The sequence below is a fragment of the Mustela erminea genome, chromosome 2 (assembly GCF_009829155.1).
Source record: "Mustela erminea isolate mMusErm1 chromosome 2, mMusErm1.Pri, whole genome shotgun sequence".
In the NCBI taxonomy this organism is placed as follows: domain Eukaryota; kingdom Metazoa; phylum Chordata; class Mammalia; order Carnivora; family Mustelidae; genus Mustela; species Mustela erminea.
The window spans coordinates 52,810,106-52,833,704 of record NC_045615.1 but is presented as its reverse complement, the minus strand read 5'-3'; the positions used below and the strand labels follow the sequence as shown (position 1 = coordinate 52,833,704).

The 23,599-nt window shown below is 39.4% G+C and overlaps 1 protein-coding gene across 3 annotated transcripts in view; it reads right to left on the bottom strand.

Annotated features, from left to right (window-relative positions):
* The window catches only part of GRID2 (glutamate ionotropic receptor delta type subunit 2), a 1,491,890-nt gene that overhangs the window by 9,258 nt on the left and 1,459,033 nt on the right, over window positions 1–23,599 (bottom strand). Inside the window, exon 16 of one of the 3 annotated variants that reach the window (XM_032332902.1) lies at window positions 651–708. The exons of 1 other annotated variant lie outside the window; for it this stretch is intronic. In XM_032332902.1, coding sequence (XP_032188793.1) covers window positions 688–708 — 21 coding nt within the window. In that variant the 3' untranslated portion in view covers window positions 651–687. The remainder of the gene's footprint in view (window positions 1–650; window positions 709–23,599) is intronic. One more of the 3 variants, XM_032332903.1, reaches the window with a different exon arrangement.

Sequence of the window (23,599 nt, the reverse complement as noted above, 5' to 3'; positions counted from 1 at the left end):
GGCACGCCCTGTGGCAAAGAGAACTTCCCAGGAATCGGAAACATCAGCCCACGGGGCTGAGGCAGCTCCTGTGCCACGCTCAGGCCCAGGAGCTGGATTTTCTGTCTCCGAAACAGCATCTGAACAGAAGAGAAGGGGCAGGCTTGCAATATATGCCACAGATATTCTTTACTAGGGATGTACGATATAAAATTTAATAGTGAGGGAGGCCCTTTGGGGAGATTTTTAACCCGGAGGGAGCTTGTGATGAGACTAGGAACCTGAGATATGTTTAGATGCATTTGTCTGTTTGTTAGTTTAGCCACATTCCCCTGTAATTTATAAATTAATTTGTTTCCATCTCGCTGCTCTTAGGGCATCAACACAGCTGAGATTTTCAATGACAGGTGGTCCTGTCCGTTGAAATATGAGGTGAGAATGTGCAGTGCTTTAACCTTCTATTTACTTATGCATGAAGTTGAAAGAAATGCTGCTGTTAAGTATTGTCAAACTAGTGTTAGAAGGCAAGAACTATATTATTACTAGAAAGTCTAGATAGGAGGAGGAGTTAATTGTTTTATATCCCATATCAGTATTTCTATTTTCATAAATTAAAAAAATATTTAATAAGATGGTGTTATGTCTTATTTAAAATATCTCTGTTTACTCACTTATTATACCTTATGTGGCAAATCTTTCAGGACTATGTCACTGAATTAGAACTTGGAACTGAAAATAAAAACAAAACAGAACAGAAAATAAGGAAAAATGGACCAGTTTCAGTTTACACATACACAAACTTACCACTTGAAGGTGTCCAGATAATAGTTAAATTCAATTTTTTACCCAAGTTTCTAAAAGAAACATTTTATTTTTAAAACCAAACAAGTGAGAAAGCACAGTGGCTACAAATTTAGTAATTATCTGGTTTGTTCAATTGGCTTAGAGAACCAGTTTATATTCATTAGGTGTATAGTTTACTTTTGCATAAATGAGTTCGCTCTTGTGCTGCTAGGCCTCCTGAAAAATAATATGCTAGTGGCTGAATAATCTAGGGAAAAAAAGGTAATTTGATAGGCAAATGCTTGATTATTTTCGACTAAATTAAATTCAGTTTAGTAAATGTATTGAGCACTATTTATGTTTGTGCAAATAACATTATGTGTTAACTCATAGGAAAATAAGCAGTGGTATCATTGAATCCATTCAGCATTTTCCAACATATTTTATGCTCAGATAACAAGTCAACCAGCTAAATGCCCCAATTTTTTTTTTAACTTTGGCTTCTATGTCTGCAGCTTAAAAGAAAGACAGAAAATGATTTCTGATATAACCCAGTTATGCAAATATTGGTCAAATACATGTTTTTAGCAATAACACGAGAGGATTATTTCGACAAATTGGGAATAACCATAAGAAAACTTTTATAATCTTTAAAAGAAAAAAAAGAAAACTTTTATAACTACAGTGTCTCTTGAGTTTCTTCCATATGTATCTGAGTTACTAATTAATGAAACTTTGTGCAAATATCTATATGTAACATAAGAAAAATTTCTCTGATATGAGAAAAGGCTGGGGATTCACCATACTCATTTAAATGTTACTTAGAGGGGCGCCTGGGTGGCTTAGTGGGTTAAGCCTCTGCCTTTGGGTTGGGTCATGATCTCAGGGTCCTGGGATCGAGTCTCCCATTGGGTTCTCTGCTCAATGGGGAGCCTGCTCCACACACACCCCCCGCCCCACCTGCCTCTCTGCCTACTTGTGATCTCTTTCTGTCAAATAAATAAATAAAATCTTAAAAAAAAATGTTATCTAGAAAGTTTAATGGGTCTGTTTTACTTACACAAAAAACATATCCCTCATACAAGTACGCAGAGAAGAGTAAGAAAGAAGTATGTTTATCTTTCCGATGCCATGTAAACTGATCCTATGTCCGTCATTCATGTTAAATAGTGTTTCTAGATACTGAACGCTTCCAAATCATTTGATCATAAATTCGATAAGATATGCAGGTGCCTATCGGACTTTGCAATGCTTTTCTGCATTAGGCAGTGACTGTGTGCAAAGGATCATGTAATGTTCTCATCCTGTTTATAAATGTCAGTGAAAGCTTCAGTTCTGAAGGGGCGATGAGCACTGGACCTCCTGGTTTGCACAGGATCACTGCTGGGTGTCACACTGTCCCTCGCCAATTGTCATGTCATATATTTTCATGGTGCTAGAAATCTTGTCTTGCTATGCTTCCAGGGGTTTTCTACCTTTTCCTTCTTTTCTGCAGAGCTGTTATCTTTAAACCACAAAATGACATCAAAATTTGGCGTGTCAACTATCAGACGAACACATTCTCTACATATTAATCCGAACCCTGGAAATACAAGAGCTTTTATTTTTTTAAACTATGCAAAATTTAAGAGAAAATAAGCCTTTTAAGGTAGAGTGAGAAGTTCTAGACCTAGCAATGCTTCCATTTATTTGAATAATCACTTAAATAAGATTTGGTGTCTCATCGGAAAGTATAACAGCCATGTAGAGAAACGTCTTGGGAAAACAGATACCTATGGATTTTTTCAAGTATTTTTCTTTTTCTTTTCTTTTTTGTTTTTAACATTTTGTTTATTTATTTGACAGACAGAGATCACAAGTAGGCAGAGAGGTAGACAAGGAGAGAGGGGGAAGCAGGCTCCCCACTGAGCAGATGCAGGACTTGGTCCTAGGACCTTGAGATCATGACCTGAGCTGAAGGCAGAGGCTTAACCTACTGAGCCACTCAGGTGCTCCGCAAGTATTTTTCTTTTTAAACAAAAGCAAAACATAACAATTGGGTTAGAAAATAGCTGACTGAATTCAGAGTTTCAAGTAAACTTTTTATTACATAAAGAGTAAAAGGGTATATACTTGAAATACCACTTCTATCTAAAATAGCACATCTATCCAAATAATCCTATTCATTTACTTTTATTGATTAAGTTTATCAGCTTAGTTACATATCCTTTATTTCACTACTGGAACTGTGAAATGATTCAACTTTTCAGAATTTTAGTTATTAGCTGACTTCCAAAAATTTTATTTATTTTAAAAATAGTTGCTTGGCAAACCATAAGTGATTCTTAATCTCACAAAACAAACTGAGGTTTGCTGGAGGGAGGGGGGTTGGGAGAAGGGGGGTGGGGTTATGGACATTGGGGGGGTATGTGCTATGGTGAGTGCTGTCAAGTGTATAAACCTGGCGATTCACAGACCTGTACCCCGGGGGATAAAAATATATTATATGTTTATAGAAAATTAAAAGTTAAAAAAAAATAGTTGTTTGGCTTAATTTAATATTGTTTGTCCTTTTGTTTCTAATTCTTCCCCTCTCCCTTCTATGTCTGCGTGGATGTGACCTAAATATTTTTCTAAAGAACAATGGGGTGGTATTTTGTACAGTTTCCCCTCTAGCTCACTACCCATTCTGAGGGACTTTAAGGATCATCTATTCCAAATTTCTCATCCACACAGGAGGAAGACTTGGAGAGATGACATGAATTTTTTCCCTCAGATATAGCATTCTAGTAATTCCTCAGTAGAGATGATTTGACTAGAAAAATCCACGTGGAGTTACAGAAATACAGCACCACAGGACTGAAGACATTGCTGCACTGTGACTCATTTACAATAATAAACTTCCATAAACACTATCTTATACCCACAACAGCACCATGAGGTGAGAATCATTAATGGTAGATATCATTTAACGGGTGAGATAAGTTCAGGATCATTCCGTGGTTTTCCCAAGATCAGACCGCTAAAGCATCTGAGCTTAAGTTTGAACTCCTGTTTTCTGATTCCTAAGCCTTGGTGAGTAACCACTGTGTGTACTGCATATAACTGCTTTTCTCTCTCTTGTCTTTCTCCATTCTTAGACAAAAAGCAGAAACTGTTGTTATTCACCTTTGTAAGTCCAGAACACTTGGATAATGAGGGGCATTCAATAAGAGACTGAAAACAAATAAACCCAGGGCTCTGGCTGACTGGTTCAGCTCTGTATCTTCTATACCACCCCTCCATTCAGAGGGCAGGAGGAGGCATTTGAGAAGGTGGAGGAAGGCTGTAATGTCATAGGTACAGAAATGCTTCAAAGCAAAACTTACTCTGTGTTGTCAATAACATAAGTAAGATCAATTCTGCCACCTGAGGACAGAATTCAGTTCCCTGACACACCTGATACCTAAGTCCTCCATGTGAGGTGCACGAGGCACAGTCTGTAAACTCACCTGTGATTTAAACTCGACTCACCGTCCTTAGTGAGGTTCTCCTTCTCCTCCCCCCCACACACATGCCCTTAAATTGGTTTGGCCCAACGTCCCGGGTGTTCAAACACCAACTACTGTTTCTAGAGGTTTCTGTAGTCATGGGTTCACACTGGTTTTCTACGAGATGCTCATGTCCCAGGCTGAGCGAAGAGTCTCTTTCAAGTCCAAAGGCTTTGTTGCTTCACTGACAGCCACTTCTTCCCCAAGTCATCCATCCCCCTTTCCTTCCTTTTTTTTTTAAAAAAAAAATTCTGGGGGACATGTTTGCCCCTCTTAGCTTAATGCTTCCAGAGTAGCTCTCTGGCATTTCTGCATCTCTAGATCTTCTAATATCATCTCTGGTAACTTGAAGTTTGTGATACGGGCAGGAAAAGTACCTGCCAGCTCTGCTTTCCACTTCGTAAAATCCCCCAGGCACAAACCACAAAGGTTTTGGGAGTAGGAAGGAGGGAAAACTGTAGAAAACAGAACACAGATCCGTGTTTCAAAAATATCCTACCACAGATGTTTTCTGAATTAATGCATGAGTGGTTCTGACACAGTCACCCTGATGAAATTATAATTGTTAGTTTGTAGGGGATTTTCTTTTTGTCTTTCCAAGGGAAAACTGCCTTGGCATCTCCCCACCAATTGCTATTGAGACATTTCTCTGCGGGGTCTCTAGGAAAGGCAGCTCACAGCTCAAACACACCACAAACTCTCTGTCCTGGAGGAACTGAATTAGAGGGTCTAGAAAAAAGAAATTTTATTTTTAAACATGCATTAGACGTAGGAATTGCTTTGTTATCAAAATCTCAAAAAGCAGGTACTTTGACATATCAGTGGACGTATAACAATATTATAATAAAACTTTGAATTTGAAATTTGAACAGTGACACAATACCCTTTTGGAACTGCATTCCCACAAAGGCCCATTCTTTGCCCTGCGAGCCTCAGATCAAATATTACTGCCCCAGGGAGGCCTTTCCTGCCCACTCTATCTATCTCCTACTTTATTTCCTTCACAACCGTTTCACTATCTGTAATTAGCTTTTGTGCAAAGCAGAATTCTAAGATGGCCCTCAAAGTTCCCACATGCTGCTAGATGAGTTCTGTATAATCCTCTCCCCTCGAGTGTAGGCAGGACCTGTGAGTATGATGGACTATCACTCCTGTGATTAGGTTACTAATCAGTTAACTCTGAGTTAATCACAAGTCAGAGGAGCTGGTTGAGCCTGACCTCATCAGGCAAGCCCCTAAAAGGGACGGGGCCCTTCCCTAAGTCGGAGAGATTTGAAGCACTAGAGGGCTTATGAAAACGGCCAAATGGAGAGGGTCTGTGAGGGGCCCCTGACCGACCAAACATCAGCGGAAGAGAAGAGGGGATGTGGAACCTATGACTACAAGTAATGGAGTTCTTTCAACACCCAATGAACTTGGAAGAGACTCCCTGGCTCCGGGAATAGATGCGAGTCAGCCAACAGCTTTATTCCAGCCTTGTCGGGCCCCCCGGGGCAGAGAACAAACTTGGGTCCCTCCAAGCGCTCCCTCAACTCTTTCCCCTACCTGCTGGGCCACACTGTTACCTCAAAGTTCGCTCATAAAGTCAAAACAAACTACACAGTTTCTACATGAACTACTTGCCATTAATACTCGCTTTTAAGACGCAACTGACTGCGTCACACACATATTCCCATGCAGTCGTATTACTTTTAGATCTCAAGGTTAATAATATTTATAGAAACCAAAGAGCAGCTTGTCCTGACCCACTTGGTTATAAGAACGGTAATAAAAACAAAAATAAGATGTTAGAAATATACAGTAATTTTGATTAAAAAATGACATCGAGGGGCACCTGGGTGGCTCAGTGGGTTAAAGCCTCTGACTTCAGCTCAGGTCATGATCCCAGGGTCTTGGGATTGAGCCCCGCATCAGGCTGTCTGCTCAGTGGGGAGCCTGCTTCCTCCTCACTCTCTCTCTCTCTGCCTGCCTCTCTGCCTACTTGTGATCTCTGTGTGTCAAATAAATAAATAAAATCTTAAAAAAAAATGACATTGAGCACTAAAAGTAAATTTGAAATGTTAATTATTGATTTGTTGATATTTATTTAAATAAGTAACAAGTTTAAGTTTAAATTGTAGGAACAAGTCCTTTAGCAAAATGGTTGCTAGCAGCTTTTAGTGTTATTTTCTCCTGTTTCTTTTTTTTTTTTTGCTACTTTCCACATCATTAAAACCTGTCATCAAAGTAGAAATTAAGTGAATGGCTTCCGATTGATATGTAGTACTACCATAAGGTAATAGCGTTTTATGAAAAGAAAAAGGTTATTTTTAGGAGACTGTTCAAAACAACTAGGATTAAATATATCCTAACTAATGTGATTCTGTTCATCTTTTTTCCATGTTTCTATCTCGATGCTACAAATATCTTACATGAAAAATGTTACTGATATTTTCAACTTAAAATGAAACATGGTTATCCGTTCTGATCTCATAGGCCATTAGTATTCGCTTTCTAGAGTAAATAAGAAAGTAATAATAATCAAGAGCCGTAGAGGCGTGCTCAAATGTGACGGACGAACTGGGGAATGCGACAATTATGAGTTCTTCTCCTCTTTATCTACTGAGTCTTCCATTCGAGAAGAATATCCTAGTGGAACAACAGATGCCAAGAATCATGAGGAAAGGAGGGGGATGGGGCAAAAAAGAAAAGAAGCTGGCCAGGCGCGATTTAAATCCTGAGGGCATGTGGCCATGTTACTTAATTTGAGCAGCATTATGCAAAACAAAACAAGAATTATCTGCGAGTTGGCAAAGCCTGCTTGAAAGTGCAGGCGAGGGAGAAACCAAGTTAGAGTGCAGCAGATCTAAGACACGCTCACTGAGGTGCTTTGAAGAAAGCCAGCCGCACGACCCCCATCCTCAAGCATAAATAAACTCCAAACAGACTCATTTGCCATGAAGGATGAAATGTGGAGGTGCCGTGGCGCCTGGGTCTCTGCCTCTCCGTGGCTCCTTTCCCCAAGTCGTTCTGGTGGGTTTTTGTGTCCCAAAGTTGTCCCTATGCAAACAACAGGTTGAATATTGTAGGTATGGGTTATTAAAGTGTCCCTGGGACAATGGCAGTCTGTGTCCCATTTGTAACGCTTGGATTAATCTTTGGAAAGTGCACACAAAATGTGACATGATGTTGGCTTCCAACATTATTCAGTCTGCATAGCAGCAAATCCTGCCCTGTCTCCCTGGAAATAAAACTCCACAGACCTATCACCGCCATCTAAAAAGGAACCTATCATTTATGCTCCAAAGTAGAGACACCCTGATAGAAATTCGGTTAGGGGTTTGATTTTATAGTTTGGAGAAGCATTTATGATGGAAACAAATTGCATTCTATCAACTTATTCAGTCTCTAGGAAGAAAGTCTGCAATCAGGTGAATCATATATATGCGTACATATGTACATAATGGCTATAGATGAGGAAAGTAAGAAAGCCTTTTTCTTTCAAAGAGAATTCCACTTTAGGTTGAATTGATAACCCACAACTGGTCCCTGATAACAGGCAGGGTTCTCGACATTATCCTTCTTGCCACCTCATTTTCCCCTTTTGATTTTATAAAGCTCTAGAGGAGAGAGCCAAGATGCGAAAACTGGCTGAGGGAGGCGCGCTTAGGAGACAGGGTGCCCCTCTCATTTCCTTTCCTTTTTCCTCCATCTGAAGAGCTTCTGAAGCTTTGAGAGTCAGCCTCACCTCATCATTCACCAGAAAATTCTACTCAACGTAGGCGTCTTGTGCACAAAAGGACTAAGCGGCATTGTGGAATTCAGGAAGATGTTTTCTCAAACTCTTTGGTTTTAAGTACATCTCAATATTACAAGGACTATTGAAATAGAGGGGGAAAAGCATGTTAAATTATAGACAGCCATTGACAATGGTTGGAATTCCCACAGAACCAAGTTGGAAACCAACTCCACACATAGGAAGAATTGGAAGTTGCCTAATGAAATGGGACTGGGGCTGGGAGTGGTGAGTCAGGGCATTGTTCCAGAACAGGCTTTTAAAGCATGTTATATAGATCAATGTCTTTATCTTCATTATTAGAATCCAATTATTTCCAGTGTAATCTTTTTTGACTCATAGGGAAATAAGCCATCATCAAAGCAGGTTAGGAATGGCTTCCCTCAAATTCTATGGTACAGATCCATTCTATAGTAATTTTGCATGTGGGCCCATTAAAAGACCAAAGTAAGCAGAATCTCAGTCTTTGGTCTAGAATGGCCACCCATTTTCTTCTTTTTTTTTGCTTATTCGGTAAGTAAATTTCATAAATTTTAAGCTGGGGGGTAAATATGTGTTTAAAATACTGCTTTAGTCTGTTTGGCATATTGGTCATTGACCTAGGGTTTTGTTTGGAAAAGAACATAGTTTCCACTGAAAAAGTAATTGCAGGGGCTCCTGGGTGGCTCAGTGGGTTAAAGCCTCTGCCTTCGGCTCAGGTCATGGTCCCAAGGTCCTGGGATCGAACCCCGCATCAGGCTCTCTGCTCAGCAGGGAGCCTGCTTCCTTTCCTCTCTCTCTGCCTGCCTCTCTGCCTACCTGTGATCTCTGTCTGTCAAATAAATAAATAAAATCTTAAAAAAAAAAGAAAAGAAAAGAAAAAGTAATTACAGAGGGCTGCAGCTACATCGCATGGATGGATCCTGCTTCCCAAGTTATCTAGAAGAGGTGGAAAAATCCTTAAAATCTGAAGTTCCATGCTTCAGGGACCTCCCTGGAGCAGTAGCTGTAGCATCGGGCAGAGGAACAGGTGTCCCTCCAGCTGGGGCACCGTGCCTACCATGAATCCTTCTCTCCACCCCCACTCATTCAGCAAGATAGTGTAGTGATATTCAGACTGCACCTTGGTTACAGGAGCTCTTGGTATACAGACTTTCAAAGTGCATGTTGCCCTTTCCTGATCTTTCTTCTTGGGCTTTATTTTTCACCTGTGATATGTCTACTTGGATATATTCTGATAGTCGCATTGTTTTCTGTGTTGTTTGCACATTCGCTTTATTTGGAGTTCAAAGTGGGGCAGAAGGAAGTATGGTTGGATTTCCCGAAGTGATTTTTGTTCAGCTTGGGCCAAAGGTAAAAGGGGAGGAATATTGACAGCAACGTGGATGGGGAAGAAAATGACCCAATTCATAATTATGCATCAACCAACTCGGTTTTCAATTTTTATCTTTGTGGTATAAATCAGATAAAACCCAGACTTACAAAAAGGTGATTTAATGAGATCCACAGAGGAAGAGAGAGTCAAGATAATTAGAGGCATCGCCAGATAAACCTTATAATACCACTTTCAAGAGAAACAAGCATTTTCACCAATTGTTGAGAGAGTTGAGAGAGGACTGGGATTAAAACTGAATTTACTTTTGGGGCACCTTGGTGGTTCAGTCAGTTCAATGTCTGTCTTAGGCTCAGGTCATGATCATAGGGTCTTGGGATGGCGCTGTGTTGGGCTCCCTGCTCAGTGGGGAGTCTGCTTCTCCCTCTCCCTCTACCACTCCCCCTGCTTGTGTTCTCTCCCTCTGAAATAAAATAAATGAAATCCTAAAAACCAAACCCAACCCAACCCTGAGCTTACCTTTGCTGAGAAAAGTCTTTAATTTTTTTTTTTTTTCCGAAGATCTGGGTAGTGGGTCAGGGTTAGGAGGTGTCATAGGACTTTATATATAAATTAAGGATATTTGAAAACAATGTGGACAAAATATAATCACTTGTTATTTTTATTTCCATGGGCTAAGAAAAAAAACAATAACATGAAATGCCACAACCTTTCAATCTTTTAGAAAGTGTAAGTTACCTATATGTATAGGTTTTAGATACATCTTTGTAAAGAGAGTAAACATTAAAATAACCATAAGGACTTAAATGGTGGGCTCATTTACCACTAAAAAGAAGAATAACGTATGTTTAATATTTTTTTTCAAAAGAGGGCTTGGCTTTTCACAAAATGCTATTGCTTACAGAAGCCCCAGGGAATTGAAGCTAAAATCTCGACAAATGGTACCACAGCGCCACCATCTGGCTTTGTAAAAGAGAGCAGGGAGTCCGAACAGAGGAGGACGAAAACTTAATGTTCTTCTCTTCCCGAAAGAGAGATTGGAGGAAACAAACAAACAAACAAGGAAACAAGGGACTCTGTCAGCCCTTGTATTTCCCTCAGCGCTGTAGCCTTGCGTTTGTCACTATTTCAGCTAACATCAAATACTGGTGGCGTCAGAAATTGTCCTGATCTCTTCTTCTGTCTCCACTTTAATTTGAAGAATGAACACATTTTTAGTGGGTAAAATCTTTTATTTATTTATTTAAAGATTTCATTTATTTATTTGACAGAGAGAGATCACAAGTAAGCAGAGGGGCAGGCAGAGAGAGAGGAGGAAGCAGGCTCTCCGCTAAGCAGAGAGCCCGTGCAGGACTTGATTCCAGGACCCTGAGATCATGACCTGAGCCAAATGCAGAGGCTTAACCCACTAAGCCACTCAGGCGCCCAGGTAAAATCTTTTAAAAAAGGAAATCTAATGTTAGCAATCTTCCTCTTTAATTTTTTTTTTTGGACAGAAAATAGAAAGTTTCTCTTTTTAATATTAAAAGACTAATTTTCATGTTAGTCTGTAGAGTTTTTTTTTTTTTTAAATATTTTTATTTATTTATTTGACAGAGAGAGAGAGTGAACAAACAGCAGGGGGAGCAGCAGGCAGAATGAGAAGCAGGCTCCCTGCTGAGCAAGGAGCCCTATGTGGGGCTCACTGGGATCATGACCAGAGCCTAACTAAGGCAGCTTAACTGACTGAGCCACCCAGGCACCCTGGAGTGTCTAGAAAAGATTTACCTCACTGTTTTCCACCTTGCCTTTGGGTATGATAATGTTGCAGAAGCCTCTTTGCATTTTTTTGTTTTTATTTATTTATTCGTTCTTTAAATTCCTAAACCTCAGAGATATTTAGGCTGCAACAAATTCTAATACATAATCAGAAGTACAATTTTGACCCTGAAAGGATGGTGAAGTAGTTTTATTGCATATTTAACAGTCTACTTTCTTTGGAAAAAAAATTTATACTTCTAAAATTTGAATGCTTTTTTTTTTTTACTTTATATTGCAAAGTTTCACAACTGTCCAAACTTACTAAGTATTAGAGTGGCAAATGCATCTATTTTCACTTGCATATCATTTTCAATGAAGACCTTAAAGTTGGCTTGAAAGATAAAATGTTAGCTTTTACCATATTTTGCACTCTTGCAGCATCTATATTTGATTAATTCCTGAATTTTACTAAACACTAGTGTGCAGAATGATACCATTATAACACTGTTTTGGGCCTCCTGTGAACAAAGAACTATTTTAAGGGCCTTGAACTTAATGTTAAGGCATGAAGTCTTTTCAGCAAAACTAAGGAGTGCCTTATTTTTATTTCTATTTCATGGATGAGGAAAATGAAATATAGAGACATTGAATAACTTGCCTAGGGTAGCTGACCTGACAAACAATGGATATGAAAGCTGTCCTTTAGACTCCATGTTCTTGATGATAACACTAAAACTATTTTCTCAGTGTACAGTGTTCTAAAAATATTTAAAATGTTATGCTTTCTCATATTGCTGTATTTTCTTTGTGTAAGAACCTAGTGTAAAAATATTGCATTTAAATCATCTTATGGGAAATATTTTAATTGTGTTAATTGTTAAACAACATTTTTTGAAAGCTAACCTAAAAAGCAACCATTATGTATATCCCCACCCTTACCCCCCCACCCCAAGAAATACACCATGTGCTCAAAATAAGTGACTTATAAATGAACTTCTAGAAATGAGAACTTTTTGTAAATTGAGGAGTTTTTATTTTACATTATTTTCAATTTTAGAGTCTAAGTAATCATTTTAGAAAATTATACTGAACTATTCACCTCATTTTATTATAGTATATTCTAAATAGTAATTAAGAGAAACACTTGCTAATGTTTTAGCTATATACAGAGAAGCCCTTCAGTTTTTTTCTATTTGTTAAAATGTTCAGAGTTTTCTAAAATTCTCTAGAGATTCAGACACTTCTGAAACTTACACTCTATCAATTTTAAAGAGTCTGTGGATATTTGAGTCTTATATAACAACTGCTCTCCAAAACTACTCATAAATTGATCTTACTGGAATTTTTTTTCAAATACAGTATAGTGTGTCCCATGTTAATCTAACGGAGATAGAACAAAGTGAGGCTATGTAGGATATTTTACTATAATTTCTGTTAATGTTTTATAAAGAAAAAATGTGACACCAAGAATATCCTAAAATGTACTTTTTGGTGCTGAATTGGAAAATTGATGTTGACAATGTTGGGGGGGTCACTGGCTAAGTTCATTTTTGTGTATTAGATAGGAGGAAGCATTAGCTGAATATAAGGCTATGAGTCTATAGAGTGAAGTCATAAATGGAGTATTAGCAATTTCTTTATTTAAAAACTAATTATTAGTTGGTATGGAGCTTGGACAATGTCTTCAATATTTCTAAATATTTTTACATATATAGCGATAGCATTAGTGTTTTTCCTTATTTCCAATTAAATTTCAGAATAGTTAATTTAGATAAGATTCAAAACTGTAAAAATAGCAATTTAGAATAGCAATTAAAAATCATTTCTATGTTTATTTACTGAAAATTTGAATCATTAAAAAAAACCTTTTGGCCATCTAACTAGCATTTGTATTTGTTATTAATTTAGACTATTGTCAGCATACTAATTATCCATGGTTAAACTCTCACTTTGGGGTAGGATGAATATGAAGAAGAGAAAGATTGTGAAGGGAAAAAATTTATTTCTCTTTTCTCCGAAGATGCAGTTACGGAATAATAAAATTATTTGTTCTCCATCATGCGGCCAAGGAACAGTGCAATTCAGACTCCAGGGGTAAGCCTGGTCCTACCTAGAGCCACCACACGAGGGCGTTGGCCGGGATCATTTTCAACAGGAGAACAGTCAATAAATAAGCTTTAGATTTCCCTTATGTTTATGTATATGGTGCCCTTCCTATAAAGGTACTGATATTGACTTACGTGGTGAAGTAGATATTTTCCTATAAGAATATTTTTTGACAGAATTAAGTTGCAATTTTTTTTTTTTTAATATCCAGGAGGAAGCCACTAGATTAATTATCCTTCAACGTCCTTAGATTGTGAAATTTCCTGCTCAGAATGTCCATTGCCCATCAACTAGCTTTCCATCTTCTTATGAGGCTTTTCTCTTCTTATCCTGAGACTTCAATTCTGAAAGTTCTGGCTAAACCTAGCTTCTGCCTTTCCAGTGTGTTGCTGAATATATCTACCTGGATATTTTACCTTCATTTCAAATACGATGGAGTGAATTTTTTTGTTTGTTTGTTGTTTTCTTTTCTTTCTTAGAAAGAGAGTGTGTGTGTGAGGACAGGAGCAGGAGGGGGGTGGCGAGGGTGAGAGAGAATCCTAAGCAGGCTCCTTGCTCAGGGCAGAGCCGGATACAGGTCTCCATCTTGTGACCCTGAGATCATGACCTGAGCCATAATCAGAAGTCGCTGGCTTAACTGACTGTGCCACCCAGAAGCCTCTCAAATATGATATTTTAAAAACCAAGTATCATCCTCCACTCCACTTAAAAACTAATTTCCCTGAGTCTACAGTTTCTTCGAATATCCAACCTCAAATTTCTGTCATGATGTTTGTGTGTTCCTTCTCTTTCTACAGCCAAGCCAGCATTAGTAAATATGTGCATGTATTTCCCATTTTAACTTGAGCTCACCATAACAAACCTCGTTTATCTCATGACACTCAATCATTCCGCAAGTAATGGCTCAATAACTTACCACTTTTGAATACCCCACTTGCTGCTGTACTCTCAACACTGACCTCACTACCTGTACCTTCCTGTTGTATTTAACTGTGCTCAAGTCTCTCATGGCTTTGAAACAGACACCCTTCCCAGATCTCATTCTGTTCTTTTTTCTCCTCTCTTTCATCCCTGCGTTCCTTGGAAGAGCAGCATATAAGCCTTTCCACTTCCTCCACCACCTACAGTCTGGCTCACGCATCCACCATTCTTCCCCACGCTGTTCTTGCCAAGATCTGGAAGACCTTCCTTATGCTGGTTGTAATGGGTGCTTTTCCCTCTGAGAGTACCGTTGACAACACTGACCGCTCTCTATCGAAATACTCTTCCCTTGACTTCTGAGACTCCTCGCTCCTCAAGTTTTCTTCCTCATTTTCTTTTAGCCAGAATACTCCTCTGTCCTGTGATCAAGTGTTGATCTTTCTCAGGGTTCTGTGTCCAGATCTTATTTCTGCTAAATAGGCTTCTTATTCTTTGGATGATTTTGTTGCCTCTCATGATTTCACTTACACTAAGAACTTTAGAAAAGGCCCCAAACTTAGACCCAGACCCCATTCCCACCAAAGCTCCCCCTAGAATCTTGTCACCCCCTTCTTCTTCTGCAGCTACGAAATGCGACTAGGGCTTGATTGCCACACAAGTTTCCTGACTGGTCTACCTTTCTCAGATCTTGTCCTATGCAAAAGCTTTCTCCAAGGGCAGCTCTAATGATTCTTTAAAATAGGAATATGGGAAAGTCACTACTTTACTCTAAACTCTTCAATGGCTACCTCGTCATGTCTGGAAATTTATTCCTAAAAAATACACATTTTTTAATGTGGTTTATGGAGCATTTTGAGGACCGTTTTTTACCCCTTCAATTTACTCTCTTGATATTCTCTGTTCCCTCTGAGTTCCAATTTGGGGTGACTTCTTTCAGTTCCAGAAACAAATCTTGCCCTCTGGCTTTAGGTCTTTGCATATGCTCACCCCCTTCCTTTTGTCTGACCGACTCTCAATTATACCTCAGGTCTAGCTTGGAATCCCGGCTAGGGAGCTTTTCCTATCCCTGATCTAGGTTGCAAATCACTTTGCATTTCCATTACTATAGCACTTACCACAATTTATTGTCATTGCCTGTTAAATTGTCTGCCTTCCCCAGTAGACTGTAAACACTATCATATTACTAATATTCACAGCTGTTCAAAAATGGAATAGACTATAAAAGAGACTACACTCAAACATTAGGTAGGTGGTTGAATTTGATTTTTATAGTTCTGTCATCTTATGTTCTTACTGCTCTTCATGGGCCATATGTTGCAACCAAATTATTTGATTTTTCTCAAATGTGTTTTATGCTTTCCTTCTCTGTGAGTTGGACCATATCTTTCCTTTCGCCTAAGAATGTTTTTCCCCCTATTCTGTATCTTTGGAAATTATACTTCTTGTTAAATCTAGTTCCTATTCCATCTTCTCCACAAAGATTTTTTTACCTCCCCTGTGAAGAAAGGTCTTGCTTATCTCCAAATTCTCAAAACACTTTAGACTTCTTATAGTACTTATCATGTATCATTTAAAATCACTGTATTTTAGGGCACCTGGGCTCTCAGACAGTTAAGTGTCTGCCTTTGGCTCAGGTCATTATCCCAGGGTCCTGGGACTGGGACTCCTTGCTCAGTGGTGAGCCTGCTACTCACTCGGTCTGCTGTTCCCCTGCTCATGTTCTCTGCCTCTGTCAAATAAATAACTCAAATCTTAAAAAAAAAAAAAAACCCAAAACATAAAATCACTGTTTTTCAATAAAAGGACACCTGGAAGAGTACCATCTCTCCCTTCAATACCTATAATACGTTGCATCCCTTTTATGGAATCCATCATGCTTTGCCTTATGTTGTAGTTATGCATATGCATGACATCTTTTCCATAATAGCTTTGAGATCTTGCATGCTTATGTCTATGTTCTGCACTGCCTAGCATCTTGGCATGTGTGGAGATATTTGTGCGTGTGTGTATATATATATGTGTATATATATGATGGACTCTCAAAATGTTACGAACTGGTTCTCACCTTATTTTCTATCTGTTTCCATAGGACCTTCTCTTTCAAGCCAAAGAGCCTTATTCTTGACCCCAAACTTGTCCATTGTATTTTCCCATTTCCTCTTTGCACATAGCTGTTCGCGTGCACATTCATATTTCTCATTGTCAAAATCCTACCTCCTTGGCTCAAATATTGCTTTCTGTGAAGGCTGTCTTAGTACTTCCTGCCAGGAGAGATGCTTGGCCGAGGTGCTTCGCCATTTGTTAGCGGACCATAGAAATGCCATGGGTGGGGCACGCCCCGGTGGCTCAGTGGGTTAAAGCCTCTGCTTTCGGCTCGGGTCCTGATCCCAGGGTCCTGGGATCGATCCCTTTATGGGCTCTCTACTCAGGGGGAGCCTGCTTCCTCCTCTTCTCTCTCTGCCTGACTCTCAGCCTACTTGTGATCTCTGTCTGTCAAATAAATAAATAAAATCTTAAAAAAAAAAAATGCCATGGGGGGAAAAATGAAATCCTAGAGTGACCTGACCTGAGAAGTAATATAGTAAGATCACCTAGGAAGATGTTTAGGAGGGATGTGTGCTGGGAAAGAGTGAAGTTTGTAATGTTTTCCCACAGGGGCTAACGTGTTTAAACTTGTCTGGTAGCAGTAAGGCTGGAAAAAAGGGGGTCAGGTCGGAGAGCATCATGTGAGGTGACTCGACAGGGCTTTGTTTTTCCAGTGTTTCCATTAGAAGGATGCTAAGGAAGCAGCGAAGACGACGGAAAGCTCGCTGACATCATTGACAAGATGAAGAACCCAGCAAACCTGTTGGACTTCGAGCAGTGTCTGCGGCAGATGCTCGTATGGCGGGTATCAGACTCTGTTTCTGTTTTCTAAGCGACTAAGACGCAGGCATCATTTATAGTAATCTTTTATGAATATTTTATTTACCACTTATAGTTTTTGTATCAAAAATACAGTCAGCTTGTAAGGACCAGCTGATTTTTATGGATCCGCATAGTGTTCAAATCCCCCTTCAGCAGTGAAGGCCTTTTTACCTTCCATCTCTCTTTGATGTCCGGAGCAGCCTGCTGTGATGGAAAGGGCATGAGTTTCTGAGTGAGAGTTATGTGGATTTGAATTCCATTTTGGTCACTTAATATTTGCATGACCTTGGCCAACTGACTTAACTTTCTAGAGACCGAGGTTGTGTTTTGTTTTTAAACTGTTCGATCAGTATCAGTAACAGCAAATTTACAAGTGAAACCTGTAGGTTGTTCCTAGCACTGTGTCCGGTATATGGTCAGCATGCCCTCCATCCCCAAGGTTGTTAAATTTAGGAGAACATATATATTGGCTTGTAAAGGACAAGAATTGATGCTGAGATGGGCAATTTACATCTTCAGATGAGAATGGATTAAAGCCCCTACACCTGAAATAATTCTAGCTAAAGATATAGGCCATATATTTCATGAAGCACAATTCAGAAATGTGTGACTCTGCAAACTACCTTGACATTCTTACCTTGGGCAGATATTCAATACAATGTGTGTACACAGTTTGGGTGCTATCTCTTTTATAGGAAAAGAAAGAGTAGTTGTGTGTATGTGACTGTGTAACTCATGGCTTGTATTTTAAGTGAGACCCTGGGGCAAGAGTAAATTGTAAGGGATCGTATTCTCAAACCATTTGAAAAGCAGATTTTATCAAAGTTATTCTTGATTCAGAGAGATACATGCTACCTATTTCTTGCTTTGTATTTGATATATGACTTTTTTTTTTTTTTTGCTTGGAATTGGAAACCATCTTTGACCTTTTAAAAGTGAAACATTATCATCACCTGAGTGTTGAAAGACAGTTAAAACTGACAGACAACATCCTGAACCAAATCCAAGTAGTCTTTTTGATGGCCTGCTTGGTGAGAGCTAACCTCTTAAACTCTCAGAGGTTAAGATTGGTGATGACGAGTATTTCAGACGTACCTTTTGATTTTCTTATAGTACTCTTAACTGCGTTAGTGGATGCTTTCTGAACTCTTGAGGGGAGAGATTCAGAACTAAAAGCACACAACAGTTACAGGAACCAAACACGTTAGTTCCACAGATGTTTGATTTCACTTATAGCTCCAAATATACTGGCTTTCACATGGTGGGTGTTTGTAAGGATTGGGCTTATTTTAATCTGTTCCTTTTAAAAGACAAGTTCATGTTTAAATTTTTTTTTTTTTTTTTTTTTTTTGCTTTCTAGTCAGTATGACTGCTCCCTGGTCATTTCAGTAAAGCAAAGGGACTCTGTTCTAGCTCATTCTCTCCTTTAAGGACATTGGAGATACTGGGTGTATTTCAAGGCCAGTTATGGGATCTGAGTTGGATCACCATATATAAGACAGGATAGTTTGGTCAATTCTGAGTATTCACTGTGTGGGAAATGGGATCAGCCTCAGGTGAGAAAAGGGGAGGAGGCTTGTTCAGCAGCATTTCAAAGAACCAGTAGGGGCAACTTTCAACACATTACAAAGACCAACCGTGAGGAAAAATAATCAAATGGACAACAAAATTGTTGAATTCGGGGGCGCTTGGGTGGCTCAGTGGGTTAAAGCCTCTGCCTTCAGCTCAGGTGATGATCCCAGCGTCCTGGGATCAAGCCCCGCATCGGGCTCTCTGCTCGGCGGGGAGCCTGCTTCCTCCTCTCTCTCTGCCTGCCTCTCTGCCTCCTTGTGATCTCTGTCAAATACATAAAGAAAATCTTAAAAAAAGTTGTTGAATGCGCTAATGGACTACTTTGAGAACACGTCGGAGTTGGGGTTGTGGCGGTCTGTGAGGATGTGCTATTCGAAGGTGAGGGAAATCACAACTAGAAGTGAGATATGTGAAGAGATGGCAGTGGAGCTGCTCGGACTGAGACCCAGGGAGCCTCCCCTCCGCGGCACGCCAGCCCCGTAAATCCCGAGGAAAACCATCCGGAATCTGGGGAGCGAAGTTTAAAAATCATAGACTCTGGATAACCCCTCCCCCCATCTCTTCACTTAGACGCTCCTAATGACGGAAAGCAATTCTCAATTCTATGATTTCTTCTCCTTAACCCTCAAAGGAAGAAAAAAGTAAAGAATTAAACAACCTCTTCTGACTAGCACTGTTTGGTAGTTCCTTCCTTCCTTCCAGATTATTTCTGTTTTTCTAGCATCTGAATTTGAAAAATCAGTCATATTTGGTTTCTTTTTCCCTTGTACAGCCTGCAGTTAATCTTCAGTTAATTCAGTTAATCTTCAGGTTCTCTCTATTCTCCCTTTAGAACACATCTATCATCTGTATCTTTTTTTCCTTTTTTGGGCTATTGCAGAAGTCCAGATCACGCCTGAATTATTGCACAGGCTTTTGACTGGCCTCTTTATCATCGTGTTCTATGAATCTCTACCAGCTTGATCTTTTTAAACCCCCCCTTTTAGAGCATGTTTCTCCCTTGGTAAAAATCTCCAGTGGCTCCTCCTTGCCCACGCTGGAGGTCTCCACACACTCCGTGCTTACGAGTCTCTGTGAACAGCAGCCCAGCCTCAATCTGATGGTTCAGGGCCTGAAATTCAAATGGAGGCATGGCCAGAAACGGACACTCCCCGCCACTCTCCTAGAACACTCAAGATGGTGGCAAATATTTAGGGTCAAGGGAGGGTGGGAAAGTGGCCGCGCTTTGATCCCAAGTTTGGTTGACATCTGGCTCTGTAATCAATCTGCTGGATCTAGCAACAGGCATTTCACTTTGCTCAACTACTCCAGTGGTTTCTGGGCTCTAACAGCATCCTACAAAGCCTTATTAGTTGGGCCTTGTGTTACCTTCCTGAGCCCTCTCTCTCACCCCTCATTCTGATTCAGCCACACGGATCGTCCTCCTGTTCTTCAGATATGCCCAGCACACTTCTGCCTCAGAGCCCTGGTACTAGCTGCTTTCGACATCTGGAATGTTCTTTCCTCAGATGGCGATGTGGCCAACTCTCTTCCTCTTTCAAAGACTTCGGTCAAATGTCAACTCATCAGTGAGGCCACTCATGGGCACCTTATTAAAATAGCAAATGCTTACTCTTACTTTAGGTTTCCCACTGCTTTTGTTTTTCTGTACAGCACTTATCAGCTAATTGACTAATATGCCTCACTTGTTTATCCCATTTGCTGCCTGTCTTCTCCCAATGACTGTGAACTCCATGAGGGCAGGGAGTCTTGTTTACTGTGTATCTCCAGCATCTAGGATAGTGTTTTGCACATAGCAAGATCTCGGTGAACATCTGTCGAGTATGTGAATGAAGGAATGAATGGATGAACAGGATACAGAGCAATCTCTTGAGCCCGGCCTATAGGCTTTCCACATTCTCACCTGAGCTTTACTATCTGCTGCTTCTGGACATGAAACCCATGTTCCAGATATCGTGGGCTACTGCTCCTCCGAACATTCCCATCTTTGTGCCTTCCTTGCACTGTGCACTCCACTTGGAAGCCCTTTTGCATTCCCCCGACCTTTCCGTATTCTCTGTGATTAGGCTAAATTTCCACTTATTCTGGGAAACTATCCCATGTTAGGCAGCCTTCTTCTTCTCTTCTCATTGAATGAATATTTTTTCTATCAACTAACTTGACAATGCAATGCATTTTGCATCATGATATAATTTATATTCTAGTCTTCTGATGTTACTTAAGCTATGAATTTGTATTTAACTTTTCAAACATTTCTATTCTGTTTCTACAACTTTGGGAGCTTTCTGGAAAGGCCAGGTGTAAGTGAATAGAACTGCTCGTGGATGGAATTCCAGACCAGAGGCTCATCTCAACCACCCTGGACAGGAGGGGGGTCAATACCTCAGCACCCTGGGAAACTTGTTGACTCAGGAGTGTGCCTTGGCGTGCCAGTTAGGAAATCTCTGTCCTGCGGTGCCTTGCTTATAGTAGGTGCTCACAAAAGTGTTAGTCAATGGACTGATTGATCTTGTGTGGTTGTTTTATTCTTAATAATCTCTCTTCAGCTTTACTAAAGTTTATGTACATTACTAATGCTTGTTTTTTTTTTTTTAAAGACATAATCATGACTGTGGAGTAAGAATTAAAAACTTCATATAGTGATGATCAACAAGAAAATTAATTAAAATATATTAATTGTTGGTGATTGAACTATATTATACGACTTACCATGTTAATTGAGCACACCAAAAGTTGGAGGTTACACATGTGAGGAGTGATTTTCTATACTTGTTGCTCAGTTTATGAACAGTTTTACCATGATATTTCCATGGGGAAACCTGAGTGAGTGAACAGTAAATTTTAAAATGCTTAGTCATGCACCAGTGAGGCTTAGTTATTTTTATTTTTATTTTTAATATGTTCATTTGTAAGTAAGTACAGTAAGAAGTACTATACTCATTAAATAAGATCATACGTGAATGAGAATTCTGTATTTAATATCGAATATCAATTATGTCAATTAGATATATGACATGGCTATTATCTATCTAGAAGTTGATGTTCAAAGCTCTCCTTAACATTGCTTATGGAAGTACTTGAACATATTAGAGATTCAATAACTCTTTCTAGAATAATAAAGTGCATTAAATGAGCTGGATAAGCGATGCCTCTATTTTCAACTTAATTTTAGTGTGTGTATATTTTTTAAAAATATATCTTATAGATAACTTATGAAACAGATATTAATAGAGGTTTAGCATTAATTTGAAAGTCAACTGTAATGAAATTTTAGAAAGGAATTGAATGTTTAACTATAAGTGTGAAGTAGATAGAGGTGTCCCTTGCTCCAGGAAGTGGCTGATTCTGAAAAGTTTTATATAATTTAAACTTTTGCAAATTGAATCTTGTTTATTACACATTAGAGGAACTAATTCTCAAAGGTCCCCCTCATGAATCTTTTGTGTAATGAATAAGCAAGTTGTAGTCTTTTTTGTTTTAGAATTGATGTCCAATTTTTAAAAATTAAAAATAGCCACAGATGTAGGCTACTTAATTCCCAAAAATTTTCAGTAGAACCAATTTAAAAATTAGACATAGCGTTTTGAAAAACTAAGATGTCCCTTCTACTCACATTTCAAATCTTTTGGCAAGCAAAATATTTATTAAGAGCGCTGTTTCTCAACCCTCCCTACTTCTGATGTATCATTTTTTGATTTTGTGACATATGTTTCTCCTTCTAAAGCATCTGTTATGAAAGCTTAATTAGTTTTTAATTAATGTGAATTAATGTCATCCTGAAAATGGTGTGAATTTTCCATTTCATTGCAGATCGGTTGAGACTTTTGAAATGTTTTGCTAATTCTGAGGCAAGAACCTATAGGGTTTTTCCAAAGGGAAACCAGGCCCTCATTCCTCCTGAAGGCTAGAGAGCCATTCCTACAGCATAGGATAAGTAATGACATGTCCAAATAGCACAACCGGTTTTTTTCCCCCACTCTGAGGAAATTCTAGGAAGTGTGCGAACTCAGTAAAGAGGTGTCACTTTGTCCTTTCTTGTGTGTAACAACAAGTTCAGGAAGAGCTTTTAGATAATGAAAAAAAATTTCAACAATTTTTGCTCTGTTACTAAGATTGCATGGCAATAAAACAAATGAGAAAGATTGAAACCAGGGAAATTTGGGAAATTCAGGTGAGAAAATGAGTGACTGCTCCTTCAGTCCATTTCTATCCTCATGGAGGGGGAATCATTATGTGGTGTAATTGTTCTGTGCCTCTTTGGATCTCTACACAGTGAGCAAAACCATGAGGTTTCTACTCTTCTGGAAGTGTGTGTGGGTTAGATGCTGTTTTCCTGGCTTGTCTTCCTGTAAAAACCCTAATATATACTCTTTGGGCTCATAGGTCCCCCTGTATCCTGCATCTTAGGTGACAGGAAAGGTGGCCAGGGATCTTAGTTGCAATATAAATAAAAGTTTATACAAGTCGAGACGTCACCTAAAAGGGATTCACTGTGTAGTTCCTTTGAAGCAAATGTAAACAATGAGGAGCTCTATCACAAGTGATTAGACCTGCAGGGATAGAAAATAAGTTCCTGTGGTCCATATCATCCTGACATGGACATCTGAGGGTAGGCATATGTCTCTGAAAGGTACGCAGTTGTTGGTAAGGAGGAGGGGTTGGTTAAAGAGTTTGCCTGGGGCTTATGGAAATTTTCACATTTCTGTAAAGATTTCATGGTCTGGCATCTTGGGAAATCTCCAAGTCTTCTTTGTGGAGGTGATCTGGGTCAAAGCAGGTAGATTCTATTAGCCCATGAGAACTACTGGGAGGGATTGCCCCGGGGACTTGGAATGGTCAAGGCCAAAGAGGACTGCAGGGTCTTGGGGTGTCTTGTTCCACCTCCTCAGAAAGTCTGTTAGTGGCTGCTGTATCTTGCGTGTTGATGTGGGACAAGGAAAGAGTTGGGTATTGGAACACACCCAGACCCATTTCTAAGCACATGTGTCCATCTAC